At 39.9% G+C, this 22,229-nt stretch overlaps 1 protein-coding gene across 3 annotated transcripts in view; it reads right to left on the bottom strand.

Annotated features, from left to right (window-relative positions):
• RPH3A (rabphilin 3A) overlaps window positions 1-22,229 on the bottom strand; it is a 514,708-nt gene that overhangs the window by 43,402 nt on the left and 449,077 nt on the right. For all 3 annotated transcript variants that reach the window (XM_075323991.1, XM_075323981.1, XM_075323999.1), the window contains 4 exons: window positions 21,264-21,338; window positions 17,827-17,936; window positions 15,874-16,000; window positions 13,430-13,486 (listed from right to left, as the gene is read on the bottom strand). In XM_075323991.1, the coding sequence (XP_075180106.1) occupies window positions 13,430-13,486; window positions 15,874-16,000; window positions 17,827-17,936; window positions 21,264-21,338 (369 nt within the window). The remainder of the gene's footprint in view (window positions 1-13,429; window positions 13,487-15,873; window positions 16,001-17,826; window positions 17,937-21,263; window positions 21,339-22,229) is intronic.

Raw genomic sequence — 22,229 nt, 5'->3', positions numbered from 1 at the left:
TAAAGAAGAAATCTTTGTCTCAAGAAGGGATGTGCAGTCCCACCTACAGCGGGGTCACCCTGATCGTGATTTCTACATGGGGGATATGGTGGAGTACACCAGACATATGGGGGAGAAAGGCTGCTTTGCCTTGGACGTGGTTCAATTTCCAAGGGAAACCTTAAGGCACTCAGACTCCACCCCCATTGCTTCTACCAGGTCCCCAGAGTCACCACCACCAGGGGATGCTCAATATGCCAATGTAGATGCAGCTGCAGATACCCATGATGTCAATGCCAGTGTTAATGTCAGTATAAATGCAAATGCAAACGTTCAAGACACCACTTCCAAGGAACAGTGCACTCAAGTGCCAAGCACTGGTTCTGGGAGAAGTAAGTCCATTTAAATTCTTTAGTAAAGTTACAGGAGTTTTCAGAGAATGTTTATTACCAGTTAAGCAACGTTTAAATGTTTAAGAAAATGTGCCCACAAGAACTTTTGTGTGAACTTTTAAGTTTTTCCCTGTTTTAGCACCAGGTTTACGTGCACTTTTAAAAATGGACCACAGGCTATGAACTGGCTATAGCCACAAACTCTCACATTGTAAAAAGTTACCCCAGTGGTACCCGCATCAGAGCACGCCTGTTTATGGGGCCTGCTGTCCAAAATTCCAGAGCACGCCTGTTTATGGGGCCTGGCTCTCCAACACATGGAAGCTCGTACGCCTGTTTATGGGGCCTACTTTAAACCACCATCCTCAGCAGAGGAAGACTGGAGGAAAGGTCTGGGATAGAGCTGACCGAGACCTAGTCACCAAAGGAACTGGTGACCTGCCTTCTGGAGGTTCTTGGGTGGGTTCAGGACTTGTGGATGGTGGGTGGTGAACAATGCTACCTGGTATGATGTTTTTTATGTGAATGCTTCCCCTGTGTGGGAAAGTTTGTATTGAAAAGTTTGTATTAAAAATTTTATTGTCTTTGCAGCCCGAGGACGTGCTGTTGATAACCAAGGGGGAATGTGGTGCCCCTGACCTGGTCAGGCACCACTGAGTACTGCACCCATGCTGGGTGAGTGCTAATAGGTAATCCAAAAGGCTGGAATAGGGTGTGTACGCACAGACACATAGTGACCAGGTCTCCCACACACTAGAGGGGACCCTTGGGCAAACCCAAGAGGGGGAGTACCACATCTCAGCTAGGGGTGCTGGGGAGGGGCTGGGAGCTAAGGTGGCAGTGGCAGTCAGAAAAGGAGTAGGAGAGGAGCAAGATGTGTCTGAAGCGGAGAGCGCAAGGAGAAGGAGCAAGCAGGCGCACGGACCCGCTAGTCAGACCCTGCCTGTGAAGTAGCCGTTAACAGGGGAGAACGGTCACCAGAAGTTGGACAGAAAGATGCTGAGGAAGTCATCTGGTCATGTATGGAGACTTCTGGTGGCTAGGCACGAATGGGGAACAGGTCCCTAGACCCAGACATCCATTTAGTGGTCTGCTAAACCTACCGGTGGGGTGGACTACAAGTCTCACACCAACCAACACAGAGTCCGAGCATCAGCAGCAATGAGGTGGCCCATAAGGAGGATTGAGCCTGGAGCCATCTTCCTTGGTCCACGCTGCCAGCAAATGGGCCAGAAAGGGGAGAAAAGGCAGTTGCGACTTCCCTGGATGATTCCTATGGTACTTTCAGTCAGGGATTGTCCGAAACAAGAAGTGCTAGGAAGGCGAGTTAGCAGTTACCCTTATACCAGCCTGAAGGATACCTGGTTCTCTCTTGGTGTATCTCAGCATCGCCAGGTACCACTTGAAGCATTTGAAAGTGAGTAAAAAACAGTTGCAAGACACTTTGAACTGAGACTGAGTCATTCTGCGACCTGTTGTTCTACATGCATACACCCGAGCCCCTGGGGCCAGCTTCACTCTCGGGAGGCTACACCACCCGACTGCAGAATTCATCAGCCCCAGATGCTCCTTAAAGCTGCAGTGGCGGTCACCCAGAACCCTGACCGCAAACCGAGAGTAGTGTCATGATCCAGCTGTAAATAACCTGACATACCTGTTGCCAGCGGTAATCAAGTGAAGCCCCTGTGGCGTCCCAGAAGGTGGAGTGACGTCCTGAGGCGACCGCTACAGGTGGGCGACACATGTGCACATCTGTGTGCGTGTGCATGTGAACACGTGACTGTCCAAGTGAGTGTTATTGATTGCACATGCACACCTGCCCTTGGTGGTTACTCTCAGTTCCTGTCTGGATTGGTTACTGTGGCATGGACAGCCCCGGAGCCCACGCAGGAGAAGGAGTCCACCACTGGAGACATGTCCTAGAAAGCTTTCATTTAACCCTTTTACTATCCACGATCCAGTCACTATAACTGTAAATTTATTCTATGTTGTGACGACGGGAAGCACAATTTACCTTTTCTGCCTAAGGCACAAAGATGCCTTGTCCTGGCCCTAGCTGGGAAAGCTAGAAATCTGACCTGACAGGAAGCGATCAATTATAAATTGCTGTTGGCAAGATTTTCCCGTGTTGTTCTTGGACTCATAAAAATGGCATAGGAAATGGCTGCTAAAATCCTAAATTCTTGGTAGTACAAAGCAGTGAAGGATCATTATACTACTATACATTATGCCATTATTTTTTAAAGGGAACCTGTCACCAGATTTTTCCCTTACAAGCTGCAGCCACCAGTGAGCTCTTATATACAGCATTCTACAGTACTGAATATAAGAGGCCAGGCCATATAATGTAAAAAAACCCCTTAATTATACTCACCTAAGGGGTGGTCCGGTCCAGTGGGCGTCTCTTCTCTCGGTCTGGTGCCTCCTCCATATTATGCGATTACCGTCCTCCTTCCCAGCCCATGTACATGAAGCATCCTGCATCATTCACAGAGAGGCCTCTATTGTGCTCCTGCACATTCGCACTTTGGTCAACATGGTCCTTGGAAGGAGAACTGTGACTGCACAAGATGGAGGCGGCACCGGACTGATAGCAGCAAAACCTATCAGACCGGACAGCCCCTTAGATGAGTATAATAAAGTCATATTTTATGTGTTATAGAGCAGACAGTCAAACACCACAGTAGGGCCCTAATAAACTGCCTAAAATTAGCATTACAGCTAATTTCCAAGGTTAGAGTTGCTAAACCACATTGGACATCACTTTACAATTATAACTAGGGTCAATTTTTGAGATGTGACAAAGTTAAAAGAAAATGAGGCAATGACCATGTACAAATACTATATATATATATATATATATATATATATATATACATACATACATACATACATACATACACACATACAGTACAGACCAAAAGTTTGGACACACCTTCTCATCTCTAGAACAACTGTTAAGAGAAGACTTTGTGCAGCAAGCCTTCATGGTAAAATAGCTGCTAGGAAACCCCTGCTAAGGATAGGCAACAAGCAGAAGAGACTTGTTTGGGCTAAAATTACACAAGGAATGGACATTAGACCAGTGGAAATCTGTGCTTTGGTGTGATGAGTCCAAAATTGAGATCTTTGGATCCACCACCGTGTCTTTATAGAAAAGATGAACGGATGGACTACACGTGGCTGGTTCCCACCGTGAAGCATGGAGGAGGAGGTGTAATGGTGTGGGGGTGCTTTCCTGGTGACAATGTTGGGCATTTATTCAAAATTGAAGGCATACAGAACCAGCATGCCTACCACAGCATCTTGCAGCTGCGTGCTATTCCATCCGGTTTGCGTTTAGTTGGACCGTAATTTATTTTTTGACAGGACAATGACCCCAAACACACCTCTAGGCTGTGTAAGGGCTATTTGACTAAGAAGGAGAGTGATGGGGTGCTACGCCAGATGACCTGGTCTCCACAGTCACCAGACCTGAACCCAATCGAGATGGTTTGGGGTGAGCTGGACCGCAGAGTGAAGGCAAAAAGGCCAACAAGTGCTAAACATCTCTGGGAAATCCTTCAAGACTGTTGGAAAACCATTTCCGGTGAGTACCTCTTGCAGCTCATCAAGAGAACGCCAAGAGTGTGCAAAGTAGTAATGAAAGCAAAAAGGGGCTACTTTGAAGAACCTAGAATATAAGACATATTTTCAGCTGTTTCACACTTTAAGTATTTCATTCCACATGTTTTAATTCATAGTTTTGATTCCTTTAATGTGAATCTACAATTTTCAGAGTTCTGAAAATAAAGAAAACCCTTCGAATTAGAAGGTGTGTCCAAACTTTTGGTCTGTACTGTATATATGACATATTTTAGCATTTTACATGACACATTTTTTAGGTTCATGCTGGAGTCAAAATTAATGACAATTATTGTCTATGCAAAGTGTCTTGATTGACTCTACACTGTGCAATCACAGACATAAGAAATGATGCAGATGGCATTGAAAATTAGAACAGGTGCTACCAGCTGTTGTGATTCAAATGTTTTTATTGATTTTACAAGTTAAATTGGGGCGGTCTGAGTTGGGACAGCATGGGATAACAGTAGGAAAAAAAAGAGTTATGGTTATATAGGGTTAACCAGGGGTAATAAAGCAATTTACATACAGAGATCAGAGTTCTTTTTACACTTGGATAACAGTTCTGTCAATCTGGTGACTTTTTGCAGTTACAATGCATACATTAAGTGAGTTTGGATATAAATAACGGCATACGGTAAGTTTTTAGTCCTAGTCAATGATTTCTATTATGTGTAGTTGTGTGAATGTTTTGATCCAGGGGAGTCAATTTTGGTTGTATGTTGTGTAATTATTTTCCCTTAGGGCAAAGCTGTGTTCAAATGCGTTGTGTAGGGAAATTCTATCTATTAGGTCTTCTATCTTGGGTGGAGTGTTGTGAATATCAATAGAGATGGTGCTGTTCCCGGGAGTGTTCCTGGACTCCCTCTGGTGGCTACTGCTGGTAGTGAATCTGATTCTGTGTCTGTTGCTCAGACTGGTGTGGGAGATGAGTGCTGTTTCAGGTAGCCTATGGAGTCAGCCTGGGGGGATATAGGAAGGCAGTGTCTGTAACCTTTGCCGGTGATAATTGTTTCTGCTTCATGTGAAGATGTCCTGAATTTTGTCCTCCAGCCTTTTGGCTTTTGCCTTTCCCTTTAGGTTTTGGTTTTGCCTTTTGTGCGCCTTTTGGATTCTCCAGGAATTATTTCTACAGCGTTTTTTTCGTTCCTTTGCATCGTTTTTTTCCCATGTCATCCTGAGTCTGCAGCTATGCCTGATAAGTATTTTGTCTTCTTAGTCTGGATTTGGTTAAGGGCTGAATTTGCACTGAAGGGCATTTCTGCTTAATCTATGTCTTTTTCTGGATCTGTGTTTGAGAGTGTTTCTTTTTGTTTCTTGCAAGTGAATGGATGTTCTTCCTGCACTGTTTTTGGAGGGCGATTTAGTCCCAGCAAGAATGGGAGTTTTTACTCCATGTTTTTATCAGGAGTTTTGTATTTTTGCATCTCATGTTATTTAATGTATTTGCACAAGAGTTCATTATATATTGGGATGAAAGATAATCAAAAACTTCCCTTAGATCGCATTATCAGGTGTTGGTCTTTTTCAGGGTTTTTACTGGCTGCAAACAGCAATCTATCCTATACTTTTGTATCTAGTTAGCAGGGCCTAACTTTGCTTATTTCTATATCTACCATCTGTGTGTTGTTTTCTCTTATATCACCATAGTTATATGTTGGGGGCTTTTGACTTTCCTTTGGGGCTGCTCTGAGGCAAGTCAGAATTCCTCATTTCATCTTTGAGGTTAGTTCATTTTCCGGCGGTGACAAGGCGTCTAGGTCTATTATTAATGCTCTATCGCTACTTCTAGTTGTGATTGTGTAGTCAATGGATTGCAGCCAGCTAAGTTTCCAACTACTCTTGTGTATCATCAACAACCTTTTTATGGAATTTTTGCAAGTTCTTTTGCGGTCTCCAGACCAAAACAATTGAGCCTCTCGTTTCCAACTTGATAAAATTAGATCCTTTATAGTTAACAGAATATCACTTATGATGGGTTTCAATTCATTTGGAATGTTTTCCAGACCAATGGACAGTAGTATTAGCTGGGGGTTGGCAGGATGTTTAGATTAGTGGTTTTTGAGATGAGGTCTTGTGTGTCCACCCAGAGGCTGTCAAGGGATGGACAGCTCAAAAATATGTGAACCAAGTTGCCAGTTTTCCAGAAATTTCTCCAGCAGAGAGATGATTTTTATGGGTACATCATATTTAATTTGTGTGGTGTGTAATACCACCTGGAGAATACTTTATGGTATGTTTCCTGCAAGGTTACACATGGGCAGTTTGTGTAAATAATGTCCAGGAATTTTAGGAATTGCTCCTCTTCTATTTTTATTCCTAATTCTTTCTCCCGTGCTGCTATGTTTGGCCCAATGCATAGGCCTGAGTCCTCATTAAATACTTTGTAGATGTTGTTAGTTTTCAATTTTAGGGTGTTTAGGGGGTTGTTGAGTAAATTCACTATAATGGACAGTTGTTTAAGTTTCTCTTCTTTGGTTAAGAAGTGTTGGTTTTTTGAAGCCACTTACTGTATTCTTTTTATGGGAGGTTGAATTTGGTTTTGATCTCGCCAAATGTTATTGGGATGTTGTCTATTATAATATCCAACAAGTTTACAATACTTTGCTTTTTCCACATTGATAAATTTATCTTGTGAATGATAAATTCTAGGGTTTCTAGGGGGATAAGTTTGGGGATGAGGTTTATCTTGCATTTATGGGAGTTAAGGAGAAGGCATTTCCATGCGTTTACTGTGGACTTGTGTAGTAGATTTTTGGGCATGGGTCTCTTTTTACTCATGAGGTGCCAGCTGTTGTGGAAGGGTAAGGTGTTACAATATAATTTCTATATAGGCAATGATTTCTGTAACCTCAGAAAAACATGTGATATACAAGGGTCACAAAAATCAAAGATAAAAAAAGTCAACAAAAATGGCTCTGGGCTGTTCATCCTAAGGCCTTGTGAGCATGCTGTGAGGGATTTTTTGCAGTTTGTTGCCCAAAACTGCATGTCTATCCTTATCCCTGCAAAGTCAATGAGAATTCTGAAGTGCAGTGCGCACGTTGCTTCTTTTTTTCCTTACATCACAACATGAAAAAATTGTAGATATATTTTTTCAAAAAAGAGTACAAGAGTCTATAATAATTGCGCAAAATGTTTATTAATCAAAAAACCCGTAACAACCCATTCCCCACATAATAAAATGGATACATGCAGTAAAATGTGCAATGAAGAGAACCGGCAACATGTAATAAGCACGCAAAAATATCTCTGGATGAACATGTAAAGTGTCGAATGCCTAAGTATATAGAGGACTATTGGATTGCATCAACATATAAAACTAATGTCCTGTAAACATATCACATAAGGTGTACAAGTGCATATATATTGCACATATCCCAACAATAATGTATATAAATCCAAGCATATTGACATCCGAATTTAAACAATTGTTACCACCAGTAGTAGGATTTGCATGCTACCTCCCACAAGACAATAACCATGACTATATGTCAGACTCACGCCCGGTCATAGAAACCTATGCCGGCCCCGCTTGTGCCGCAAGCAGGGGATCCACAAATCAATAAGGATGTGCCCGCTATGGAAAACTATGCGGTTCGTGCAAAAAGCTATAGAACACCGTAAGAGGAGCACAAATCATGGCAATTAGCTGGGTGGAGGGGTGTGTGGTTGCTGCCGTCCTATTCCCCGACGTACGTTTCGCTAACCCGGCTTCTACAGGGGGCGTCTTTATTTATAAAATTTATATCTTGGGAATGATAAATTCTAGGGTTTCTAGGGGGATAAGTTTGGGGATGAGGTTTATCTTGCATTTATGGGAGTTAAGGAGAAGGCATTTCCATGCGTTTACTGTGGACTTGTGTAGTAGATTTTTGGGCATGGGTCTCTTTTTACCCATGAGGTGCCAGCTGTTGTGGAAGGGTAAGGTGTTACAATATAATTTCTATATAGGCAATGATTTCTGTAACCTCAGAAAAACATGTGATATACAAGGGTCACAAAAATCAAAGATAAAAAAAGTCAACAAAAATGGCTCTGGGCTGTTCATCCTAAGGCCTTGTGAGCATGCTGTGAGGGATTTTTTGCAGTTTGTTGCCCAAAACTGCATGTCTATCCTTATCCCTGCAAAGTCAATGAGAATTCTGAAGTGCAGTGCGCACGTTGCTTCTTTTTTTCCTTGCAGTTTTGGATGCAGAAAAAGAAAGTGGCATGTCAATTATTGGTGCATTTTGTTTCTGCGTTTTGTAGCCCTTCCAGCCATTGAAATTACAAAAAAAAAAAAAAAAAACACGGCATAGAAACTGACAAAAAACGCAAACAAATGCACTCGTTGGTGCGTTTTTTTTTGGTGCAGAAAATTTCTGCACCTAATCTGCAGCATGCGCACATATCCCAAGTGTAGTCACTGAACTGAGTGATCTATTTCAAGTGTTTATTTCTGTTAATGTTGATGATTATGGCTTACAGCCAATGAAAACCCAAAAGTTATCTCAGAAAATTAGAATAATTGCCACAAAATACCTGCAAAGGCTTCCTAAGCGTTTAAAATGGCCCCTTAGTCTGGTTCTGTAGGCTACACAATCATGGGGAAGACTGCTGTCTTGACAGATGTCCAGTAGGCAGTCCTTGACACACTCCACATAGAGGGTAAGCCACAAAAGGTAATTGCTAAACAAGCTGGCTGTTCAGAGTGCTGTATCCAAGCATATTAATAGAAAGTTAAGTGGAACGAAAATGTGTGGTAGAAAAAGGTGCACAAGCAACTGGGATAACTGCAGCCTTGATAGGATTGTTAAGAAAAGGCTATTCAAAAATATGGGGGAGATTCACAAAAAGTGGACTGCTGCTGGAGTTAGTGCTTCAAGATCCACCACACACAGACGAATCCAGGACATGGGCTACAAGTGTCGCATTCCTTGTGTCAAGCCACTCATGACCAATAGACAACGCCAGAAGTGTCTTAACTGGGCCAAGGAGAAAAAAAACTGGACTGTTGCTCAGTGGTCCAAGGTGTTGTTTTCAAATTAAAGTAAATTTTGCATTTAATTTGGAAATAAGGTCCCATAGTCTGGAGGAAGAATGTAGAGGCCACAATCCAAGCTGCTTGAGGTCTAGTTTGACGTTTCCACAATCAGTGATGGTTTGGGGGAGCCATGTCATCTGCTGGTGTAGGATCACTGTGTTTTATTAAGACCAAAGTCAGCGCAGCCGTCTACCAGGAAATTTTAGAGCACTTCATGCTTCCCTCTGCCGACAAGCTTTTTGGCGATGGATATTTCATTTTCCAGTAGGACTTGGCACCTTTCCACACTGCCAAAAGTACCTATACCTGGTTTAATAACCACAGTATCACGGTGCTTGATTGGCCAGCAAACTCGCCTGATCTAAACCCCATAGAGAATCTATGCTGTACTCTCAAGAGGAAGATGAGAAACACCAGACTCAACAATGCAGACAAGCTGAAGGCTGTTATCAAAGCAACTTGGGCTTCCATAACACCTCAGCAGGGACAAAGGCTGATCACCTCCATGCCGTGCCGCATTTCTGCGGTAATTCATGCAAAAGGAGCCCCGGCCAAATATTTAGTGCATTTACTGTACAGACTTTTCAGTAGGCGCCAACATTTCTGAGTTTAAAATCATTTTTTCAGTTGGTATTATATAATATTCTAATTTTATGAGATAGCGACATTTGGGTTTTCATTGGCTGTAACCATAATCATCAACATTAACAGAAATAAACACCTGAAATAGATCACTCTGTGTGTAATTACTATATAATATATGAGTTTCCCTTTTTGTATTGAATTAATGAAGTAAATGAACTTTTTTGATGATATTCCAATTTATTGAGATGCAGTTGTAGCTTGTCAATATACACCAGATATTTTATACTACATATAGCATTTTTTTTTTTTTTTTTAAATCAAGTTAGAGCAATTTCGCCACTTTTACACCTTGTGAAAACTTGTATCTTTTAAACAGCATTGATAAGTGTCTCTCATTGCTTTTTTATGCTGGTCAATAAGTAATTTTCCCCAATACATAATTTTTGGCCACCATTTGATCATCATTCCCTAAACAAACATTTATTGATTTTTTGTAAATATACTGTATAATGTTTATGAAGTTAAGGATTACACTGCAATGTTGATATAATACAGCAGGGAGAGCAAGTCAGTTTGGGATATTTTCTGCAGCTACTGTATATAGAGGTCATTAGAACACAGTTTTCTGGCATTGGATTTAAGGCACCTACAGGCAGTTCTAAGAGGTCAGTCTAATGCGGTCATCCATTGTGAGTCATATGATGTGCCGATGACCTTCTTCTAACTTATTTGGTACATAGACTTCTAATGATTCATTAAACTAGTACATATTGCCTAAAATATACTAAATTAGATTAAGCAGTGATGGCCCGGCTGACTTTTGCTCCGGGGCTTTTAGTGTTTCTCCTCATTACTGTGTTCACCGTTGCTCTCCTCAGTGACTGGTGGCAGGCATGATGAGCAATCATTCCTATCGGTATGAATGTATAACATTGGCAATATTTTTGTTCTACCATTATTAATGTATAAAGATAAAAAGAACTAGAAGATTGTTTATTATGTACATTTAATTCTGATCATATTAGCATATTGTATCAAACTTACAAAAAAGCAAAAAACCCAACACTTTACCTGTAAAAAATAACTCAATAAACAAAAGTTTGAATAGTGTTTTGTCATAGAAGCTACCAGCAGCCGCATCTAGTAGGGTTTACTATAGGGACGTAACGATCAAGGTCACAGAGGGTGGAGGACCACCGACACCGCTGCTTTCAGATGATTATGCCTCCTCAGGCTCAAATTAAGCTGAAATGCATTCCGGTACAGAAAACCAATGACTGCCTGCACCAAAATAGCTATAAAAGCCACTGGGCAATCAAACGCCAGCAGTTGACATCGGCGTACTAGTCGTCCCTCCCATGCTCCATTCCACCCAATATGTTCCGACCAAGGTTGAGGGAAAGTATGCTGCATGTTGTGGGAGCGTGGACAGGCAAAAAGAATCATTTATTTCATTTTTTTAAAATGTGTTGCAGAACATCACCAGTATGGGAGACATTATGACAGGAAAAGACCAGGACGGAAAACAGTATTAGAGGATGGGGCCAGGACTGGAAACATTATTTTAGAATGAGAGACATTATTACACGGGTGACGATATTATAAGACGAGAGACTTTATTACAGGAAGGGGCCCAGCATGGGGAACAATATTATAGGACGAGAGACATTATTACAGGAAGGGGCCAGCACAGGGGATAATATTACAAGATAGGAGACATTATTACAGGAAGGGGTTAGCATGTGGGACAATATTACAGGATGAGAGACATTATTACAGGAAGGGGCCAGCACAAGGGATAATATTACAAGATAGGAGACAATTTTATAGGAAGGGGTTAGCATGTGGGACAATATTACAGGATGAGACACCTTTTTTACAGGACGAGGCCAGCACAGGGGATAATATTACAAGATGGGAGACATTATTACAGGAAGGGGCCAGCACAGGAGATAATATTACAAGATGGGAGACATTATTACAGGAAGGGGCCAACATGTGGGACAATATTACAGGATGAGAGACGTTATTACAAGAAGGGGCCAGCACAGGGGATAATATTACAGATTGGTGACCAGGGCAAATGACATTATTACAGTAGGGAGATCACAATGGAAAACATTACTATAGGACAGGGGACATTATTAAAGGATGAAGGACATATTAACTGTAAAAGGTCAAATAGGAGACATTTTTCCTGTGGGGCCAATACTGTAAGGCGATCAAAATAGGGGGGGGGGGGGGGGGGTCACTATTAGTCCACAATGGAGGACATTAATAATATTCCACATTGTGCGCCAGAAATTATTTCTTTATAGAGTTATAATATGGGATGATCTAACTGTATCAAAGCATAAAGGTAGAAGCTATTACTGTATGGGGGCAGAAATGGTGCATATTACTATTGTATTGGGTGGCACGGTGGCTCAGTGGTTAGCACTGCAGTCTTGCAGCGCTGGAGTCCTGGGTTCAAATCCCACCAAGGACACCATCTGCAAGGAGTTTGTATGTTCTCCCCGTGTTTGCGTGGGTTTCCTCCGGGGGCTCCGGTTTCCTCCCACACTCCAAAGACATACAGATAGGGAATTTAGATTGTGAGCCCCAATGGGGACAGTGTTCCTGATGTATGTAAAGCGCTGCGGAATATGTTAGCGCTATATAAAAATAAAGATTTATTTTTATTTTTTTATTGCTGCTACTGGGGACGGGCATTAATGTTATATTTCAGCAGAAAGACAGATATAACTACTAAATGGGGCTACAAAGAAGAATTGAATTATTGCATAATGGCCACAAAAGGGGCCACATGATTTAATACTGTATGGCGGTCACAGAAGGAAGCATTTCTACTATGATGGGCTCACAAAGGAAAAATATTACTACTGTAATATATTTTATTTTTGGAGATACTGTTACTAAAAGGTGACCAAAAGGAAGGTACTGTTGCTGGGCAGTGCACCAAGGTAGTTCTGTTACAATTTTCTTCTTCATCTCACACATTGTCAAAGTGGCTAAGAAAGTGTGGATGATGCTGTAGAGCTGATAAATCCTATGTCTGTATGTTGTAAGCAGGAATGCAAGCTTGACATGGTAATTTGCTGCCTTAAAGAGGAATCTGTCACCAGGTTTTTTGCTACCCCATCTGAAAGCAGCATTTTGTAGGGGCAGAAAGCCTCATAGTAGCGATGTGTCACTTACTGGGCTGCATGTTTTGTTTGTTTTCAAAATCCTTATTTTATTTTCTACAGATTTACCAGTTCTCTCAGTGTGGAGCTTTGTATTACCCACTCCCACACCAATGATTGGCAGATTTCTACCTATGAAAAATATATACCAAAAGCTGTCAATTAGGGGTGGGGTTATACAGAGCTCTAGGACTACATGGCAGTAAGTTTACTAGTCCTCTAGTTATAATCTCCTTCTGATTAAAACAGTAAGTGATATTGTACATTGCTGGAATCAGGATCTCTGTCTCTACGTTATGCTGTTCTTAGATTAGGTTGAAGAAAAAAAACTGGTGACAGATTCCCTTAAAAAAATACATTTAGTAAACCTATTACTGTGCTTGTTCTGTTTCAAATATTATTGTATATTTTGTTCATTGGAATTTCTCCATAAGTAACTTCTGATGTTCAAAATTCTTGAGAATTCAATTTACAAATGTGAATACCGGACTAAATTCCTTTGCCTTGCTGATCTCAGATAATGCAACTCATGTGGGCTTAGATTTTCTCTCCTATTTATCTGAATTTGGTCTGGAAGACAGATGAAATACATAGACTATACAGTAAATGTAGATGGAATCCAACAAAATGTCACCTACTTCATCTTCATAAAGGGCCATGCCTCGAACTGATCCTGTAGTCCCAGCGCGCTTCATCTGTAATACAAGAAAAAGAAATGTCAACTACTTAAAACACAAAGAGAAATTATAACCAATAATTAAAATCTGTAATAAGAGAAATATAAAATTACACAGGGTCGGGTCGGAATACAACCAGCATAGAACTCCGAGCAATGAATTCTAGATGAGAGCTTATTGTATGGAGTGACATTCACCTGGCCAGAAGCAGACCTATTGACAGCATGATGTATAGAATGCAATTCGGTTATAGTAGATTAAAAGCCAATTGCATCCATTATACATATTACTCCAATTGTTTTTCTAGTTTACCTTGACTTCTTTGTAAAGCTACATTAATCAGACTGTCATGATAGTTTTTATATTCACAGACTCGTTATTGGATTTTGTTGCATATTGTGAGTTTCCCACGATTTTACCGAAATCAACAACAGACCGGTCATGCGATGGATTTAAAGAAATCTGCACTATTTCTAAAACCCATTGAAGACTTTTCTTTATTTCATTATAGAGGAAACCGATCTGTTGAACTCATCTACACTGTGTGTAGAATTATTAGGCAAGTTGCATTTTAGAGGATTTTTTTTTATTATTGATCAAAAACTATGTTCTCAATCAACCCAAAAGACTCAAATATCAAAGCTTAATATTTTTGGAAGTTGGAGTGGATTTTTTTTAGATTTGGCTATCTTAGGAGGATATCTGTTTGTGCAGGTAACTATTACTGTGCAGAATTATTAGGCAACTTAATAAAAACCATATATATTCCCATCTCACTTGTTTATTTTCACCAGGTAAACCAATATAACGGCACAAAATTTAGAAATAAACATTTCTGACATGCAAAAACAAACCCCCAAAAAATTAGTGACCAATATAGCCACCTTTCTCTATGAGGACATTCAACAGCCTTCCATCCATAGATTCTGTCAGTTGCTTGATCTGTTCACGATCAACATTGCGTACAGCAGCCACCACAGCCTCCCAGACACTGTTCCGAGAGATGTACTGTTTTCCCTCCCTGTAGATCTTACATTTTATGAAGGACCACAGGTTCTCTATGGGAATTCAGATCAGGTGAAAAAGGGGGCCATGTCATTATTTTTTTCATCTTTTAGTCCTTTACTGGCCAGCCACGCTGTGGAGTAGTTGGATGCATGTGATGGAGCATTGTCCTGCATGAAAATCATGTTTTTCTTGAATGATACCGACTTCTTCCTGTACCACTGTTTGAAGATGTTGTCTTCCAGAAACTGGCAGTTGGTCTGAGACTTGAGCTTCACTCCATCCTCAACCCGAAAAGGTCCCACAAGTTCATCTTTGATGATACCAGCCCATACCAGTACCCCACCTCCACCTTGCTGGCATCTGAGTCTGAGTGGAGCTCTCTGCCCTTTACTGATCCAGCCTCTGGCCCATCCATCTGGCCCATCAAGAGTCACTCTCATTTCATTAGTCCATAAAACCTTTGCAAAATCAGTCTTAAGATATTTCTTGGCCCATTCTTGACGTTTTATCTTATGTTTCTTGTTCAAAGGTGGTCGTTTTTCAGCCTTCCTTACCTTAGCCATGTCCCTGAGTATGGCACACCTTGTGCTTTTTGATACCCCAGTAACGTTGCAGCTCTAAAATATGGCCAAACTGGTGGCAAATGGCATCTTGGCAGCTTCATGCTTGATTTTCCTCAATTCATGGGCAGTTATTTTGCACCTTTTTTGCCCAACACGCTTCTTGCGACCCTGTTGCTTATTTGCCATGTAACGCTTGATTGTTCGGTGATATGCTTCAAACGTTTGGCAATTTCAAGACTGCTGCATCCGTCTGCAAGACATCTCACAATTTTGGACTTTTCAGAGCCCGTCAAATCTCTTTTGACCCATTTTGCCAAAGGAAAGGAAGTTGACTAATAAATTAAGCACACCTTATATAGGGTGTTGATGTCATTACACCACACCCCTCCTCATTACAGAGATGCACATCACCTGATTTACTTAATTGACAGTTGGCTCTCAAGCCTATACAGCTTGGAGTAGGAAAACCTGTATAAAAATTATCATGTGATCAAAATACTCATTTGCCTAATAATTCTGCACACAGTGTACATATCTTCCACCAAATCTACCTCCAAATGGAACTCTTGGGCCACATTTGGTAACCTTCATTGGGTTGTATTTTGCATTAGTATTTGTAACTAAAAATCCGTCATGGGTCCAAAATGAGAAAGTGAAAATATAAACATAATACATTTTTCCATTTATGTTGCACTCCTGATTTTGGTTTACAAATTGTACAACAAAATACTGATTCAAATACTCATAAAATACATTAGCATGAAACGGTCCTTCAACATAATGCATAAAGGTCAAAACTAGCAGTAAAAATAGAAAAAAAAATAATAATCATACCGGAATTACTCGTTCCAGGCAAACATTGAAATTCTTTTTCAGATTTGGTTTTAGCTTCTTCAGGGAAAATCTTGTCTCACCAATAAATTCATTGTGACCAAATTTGTCCTCATCACAAACAGAAATCCTGAAAGTAAAGTAGCAAAATATAATGAAAAATGCATAATGAGATCAATAGTCTAGGGTTTAATATGACAGAGTAATATGATGTTTAAATCTCTATGCACTCGAAGTACTGTAGAAACATTTCAAGTGGGTAATGGTAAGCATGAAAAATATAAATGATAATTAAGTATTCATGCTGCTTAAAGGGAATCTGTCAACAGGTTTTTGCTACCTCATCTGAGAGCAGCATGATGTAGGACAAGAGACCCCAATTTCAATAAGGTATGTAGTTTACTGGGTGAATCAGTTATGACACAATCAGCTTCTTAGATTTAGCATTTATAAGAGCTGAGAAAGCTAACCCTGCCCACCCAAAGCTCTCGGTGTACAATGTCTATAGACAGTGAGCTGCTTATCACAAGCAATCAAATACTGGTATAGCTGATGTAGTCCAGGAAATGATGCACTCCTGGTGTTAAAACAATCATTACAAGCTAACAACAGCAAGTACCTTGATAACAGACACCGCTTAATTCAGTGTTTTAATCTCTACGACATGCTGTCTTAAGATCACATAGCAAAACCCTACTTACAGACTCCCTTTAGGAATGTGATATCTCTTAGAATTTCTAGTAGCTTGAATTTCTCTACATAAAAATGCTGGGATGTAAGTTCCTCAAGCTACTGTGAGCAGCCTGCGTATCCTAAATGTGTTACAATGACCTGCAGCATCTCCGTACATGTCTCTTATTAAACAAATCTAAGAAGTTATTTGTTAACAATTGCAGAAAGGAACTGACCGCAGTGGATTTTGATGATATACATAAGTGCATTCAGGTTGGCAAAACATGTCTCTGACCACTATTAATAACCTATTTCATGTCTTCATTTCATCTCTATGTTTATAATCTGTATATTAGATAATAGTGATGAAACCGGTCTTTGAGCTCACCTGAGGAAAGCAAGGGGATCTTGCTGAAACGCGTTGTGAAGTGATAACAAGAGCTTTATCTTTTTAACAATAAAGCCTAATCTTCAAAAGAACATTTAGAATCTGATCCATCATTAGCGCTCAAAGACCGGTTTCATCACTATTATCTACATTGCCTGCTCCTGAAGGGGAATCCGGCAAAGAGCTGCTGAGGATCACAGAATCTATCAGTTCACTTTGAATAATCCAGCGGGTGGACGGAGAGCCGACCTGAAAGCTCCAGGATCAAAGGAGTCGGTGAACCAGGAGCCATCAGCGGTATACCTCCAGCTCCATCCAGCCAAAAGGATCAGATAACTCCAGTTACCACAGCCCCTCATATCCAGAGGAATTACACGCTCATCACCGAGGTTGTGCGAGGGCGCACAACCATAGCAGGTGAGCAACTTCTAACTACACTAATCTAACACTAATACATCGGGTGCTCTTAGATTGCGCTATTGATTTATTTTTACAGTATAATCTGTATATTGACAGACAAACTAAAATTACTAATATGATTTAGATTGTGAAAAAGGGGACTTACAGTCTGAACACCCATTTTTCTCACACAGACAATTGGTGAGATTTTGGTGTGCAGGGTATGTATTCCTTGCAAGTGCATCCAACACATTTATAGCAGAATTAAATTGGAGCACCTGATGAAGAAAGCAGCAGACTTTTGAAATGTCTTGTCATTAGGTTGCTTTCTAAATCTCTAATTATTCACAAAGTCTCTACTAATTGGAATGAAGAGTGCTGACCTCTTTACCAATATAATCAATATCTTTGAAGCCCTTCTATCTCGATGAGCATTATTGATGAGATTAGTAACTATGCACTGTATTTGCTACAACAAACCATTTCAGAGAACTTACCTCAGTGTCTTTCTCTGTAATTCTTCATCTGTGATTCCATGGTACACCAGAGCCTCATTCCATATAGGGTTACGAGTGTTTCGGAGAGTTTTAGTGCGCAGTTTGTTTGCCTGGAATCAGAAAATAAAGATAACTTTTTTAAAAAACATTTTTACTTTCATTTCAAGGATTCATCATTGATAATATTTTAAGTGATACCACTAGGGAACCACTAGAGATATGAAGAAATGCAGAACCTCACAGATATATGAACAGCAGATAGCAGATTCTATATACACTTTTACTTCTATAGAAATTCATAGATTATACAGCATAGTTGTGCTTCTACTTTGACCGATTATCATGAATGAGCTTTCCTACAAATGCTCTTTTCCCAGTGCAAACAGAGCCTGTACTGTTGACAACAGTGAATCTTTATGCATACAGAACACTCATATACCAATTCTTCTATGCACATGGGACGTTCCGTCAGCCTACCGAAACTAAATGTTAAACAACCGCAGATCGACAAACAATTATAGAAAAAATAATTATAGATAATAAAAGAAAACAAAGAAAAGGCTGAGATACTAAACAGGTACTTTTCATCTGTAAAAAACAGTTTGTGAAAAAATCCAGCATACGTACATATAATAAAATTTAAATTTTATTGAAAAAAGTTAACAAACATTAAACATTTTCATGAAAACATGTGTAGACACGAAGGTCTAGGTGTTTCAAGCAAATAGACTGGTCTTAATCATGACCAAAAATTTTTTCTTCATGTGAACACCTGAATGCCGGCCGGTCCAGGTTTCCAAGCACCGCACCCACATGCCTGCTGTCTGGTGAGCTGTTACTTTCTTTTTATTTTTGAACTTTCATCTGTGTTCACCAAGGAATTGACTGTCCCAGGGATCATTCAAAAAGGCAAAAATCAAAGTTCGCCATCTGATATAACTAATTTAAACACAAGAAGTATGTGTGCATCTAAGCAAATTAAACATTGACAAATCCTCCAGCCCAAATGACATTCATCCATGGATACTTAGGAAAATGAGCTCAGTAATTGACAGACTGCTGTGTCACATCTTCTTAGACTCGTAACAGGGTTGGTGCCACATAATTGGAGGATGGTTGACATGGTACCGATATTTAAGAAAAGTAAGAGGGTTGATCCAGGCAACTACCATCCAAGAAGCCTGACATTAGCGGTGTGCAAAGTTTATAAGGGCTTTATAAGAGATGTCATGCAAAAATATATTATAAACAATAACATGATAACTGACAACCAGCATGACTCATGAAATATAAGTTATGTCCGACCAAGATGCTGGGTTTCTGTGAGGAGGTAAGTGCAAATTTGGATGTTGGTAATGCAGCTGATGTGATATTTCTGGACTTTGCAAAGGCATTTAATACTATACCACATCACAGCCTTATACTGAAGCTCCAGAAGCAGGGACTAGGGGAAACTATATGTAGATGAAAAGGAATTGGCTAAGACAGGAAACAAAGAGTCGTCGCAATTGGGCTATAGTCAGCAGTGGGGTACTGCAGAGATCTGTGCTAGAACTGATTATTTTTAATTTCTTTATCAATGACTTTGTGGATGGGATTGATAGTAAAGTGTCAGTATTTGCTGACAACACCAAACTATGTAGGATATTAAACACTGACCTTGACAGTACTATACTACAAAACGATCTGGATTAGATTTATGAATGCGCAGACATTTGGCAAAGGAGATTTAATATTGCTAAATTTAGAGTAATGCACTTAGGATAGAGTAATCCCATTGCTGCATATACATAAAATGGATGTAAACTCTGGACTACAAAACAGGAGAAAGATTTGGGTATTCTGGTTACAAGTAAGCTGAGCAGCAGCACTCAATGTCAAGCAGCAGCTGCTAAAGCAAACACAATTTTAAGGTGTATAAAAAGATATTAGATCTCAACATAATGTTACCCCTCTATAAATTACTTGTAACACCACATCTAGAATATGGGATCCAGTTTTGGGCCCACATTTTAAAAATGATACTCAGAAGCTCATGTCAGTTTAAAGTAGTTTATTATAAGGGATGAAAGGCCTCCCATATGAGGAGAGGTTAGAAAAGATGGGCTTATTTAGTTTAGAAAAAAAAAGTCTCAGAGGAGATCTTATTTATATGTATAAATACATGTGTGGTTAATACAATGGACTGACACATGACTTATTCCTTCCAAAGACAATACTAAGGCCCAAGGGAGCACTCATTATGGATGAAAGAAAGGCAATTTCAGCAGCTAATAGGAAAGAGTTCTTTACAGTTAGAGCAGTCAGACTGTGGAATGCCCGATCACAAGGAGTAGTAATGGTAGACACTATAATAACTTTTTTAAAAAGGACTCGATTTCTTCAGCACACATAACATTGTGGGCAGAGATAAGCGGACCTGTGGAACTTTGGTTCGGTGGGTGCAGCCGAACTTTTGAAAAAGCTTGGTTTGCAACCCGGACTTGACCTGAACCCCAATGGAAGTTACTAACTGGGTAGTTTGGGTCTCTGCCCACATGCAGCTAGCCATTAACAAAACACTTCCGGGGGCAGGTGGGTTGGATGTTTACTTTTTTTTTTTTGTTTGGTGCGCACTACATCCGATCATGCTGTTGTTACCCCCAGTGTGAGTTGATCACACACTGCAAGTGGCTCACACTGGGCCAAGCACCGAGCGTACCTGAGTACAGTGATGCCCACGTGAGTGGTTTGCATACATGAAGAACCCAATCTCCGAATCCAAACTCTATTTCTTTTTGTAAAGTCAAACACCAAACAAAGACTGAACCTCAGGTTTGCTTATCTCCAATTGTGGGTTATAGATCATTTAGTGCCAAAAAATTTATAATTGGTGGAGACAAGTTGAACTTGATGGATCTAGGTCTTTTCTCAACCTATATAAGTAGGTAACATTTTAAGATTATATGTTCAGCAAGTTTCTGTCTCAACTCAATGTCAACATCTGTAAACTACAATACAGGCAATCTTCAGTGAGTGGCAAAAAACCCAAAACTTTCCTATGTACTGAGAGTTTGTTACTCTGAAAAGAAACATCAGTTCTTAGCTTTTATGTATACATACTTTGGCAGAACTGAAGCATTTTTAATATACTTAAAATCCAATAGGCCAACTTTTCACGGCACAAGGCAAGACCTTCAGAGGAAGTGATACGCTTAGTAATGGCTATCTGCTAGGATAAAGAGGCATGTGCTCAATTACATACACCTGACCTAATTGAGTCAAACAAAAAAAAGTACAGCAGCAAGTGTTTTGTAAATTAGCACATTTTCACCACAGACATTATTTATAGAAATAATATCTGAGATTAAAAAAAAACCTGCTAGCATACAAAATATCTTGTTTTGTCATCAATAGTCAAATAGAGTATTTTTTTGTTTCAGCAACACTTCTTTTACCTTACTGGCCCCAGGCAGAAGATGCAGCTTCACATATGGGTCAGCTAATCCATTTGAGTCCATTGGTTTTAGTCCCTTGAACAAAAAAGGTTAAACAAGTGTTAAAAATGTGCAGATTTGAAAAGAAAAAAAAACCAAAACATAAGAAGAGCATGAGATTTACAGTATATGTTTATGAGTCAGAGCACTCCTTGTGGATGCAATTTAGTCACAAGGGCAGAGGTAACTTTTTTTTTTTTTACCACTACTGCAATATTAAAGCTATGATTTAAAATGTTTCCATCTGCAAAATCATGAGGGTCAACTTTTTCTTATTTTTTTTCAGGGGGGGAAGCAAAGGAGTGGAATATTATTTTTTTTTTATTGTTTGAGGACGAGTGATGTGTAAAAACAAATAAAAGCCTGCAATTCCACAACCGATTTTTTAATTTTGTGTTTACGCACTCCTTGTGAAATCTAATTCACGGTTGATATAATAAAAATTTATTCTGTCCATGTGTTCATATTCTAAGGGCCATAACTTTTTTTTTTCTTTAATCTCTGGAGCGATCTGGGGGCTTATTCTTTAATGGATGAGTAGAAATACTTAGTGGTACCATTGCATAGGACATAAAGATTAACTTTTGTTTCTTTTACAAGAAAAGTGATCACTTAAAAAAAAATATTCTATTTTGCAAATTTTTATGATACTTACTAAGCAGCACTAGTAGATCAATGGCAGTGTAATGTCAACATTATCTACTGGGAAAGGTGCAAGCTAAGTTTCTGAACTTATATCAAAGACAGGGACTCAACATATGACGTAATAGTATATCATACGTTGGGAATGGATTAAAGTGGTTGTCCAACTTGGGGAGAAAGTCTTCAGTCACTCTATTGGACTGCTGACTTGTGAATCCTCACATGCAGTGGGCATGCTGTCAGGATTCTATGATTTTGAGAGTGGGCGGGGGAGTGACCATAAGT

Source organism: Anomaloglossus baeobatrachus, chromosome 1 (assembly GCF_048569485.1).
Source record: "Anomaloglossus baeobatrachus isolate aAnoBae1 chromosome 1, aAnoBae1.hap1, whole genome shotgun sequence".
In the NCBI taxonomy this organism is placed as follows: domain Eukaryota; kingdom Metazoa; phylum Chordata; class Amphibia; order Anura; family Aromobatidae; genus Anomaloglossus; species Anomaloglossus baeobatrachus.
The sequence above is the reverse complement of the archived record's forward strand: the minus strand, read 5'-3'. Positions and strand labels throughout refer to the sequence as shown.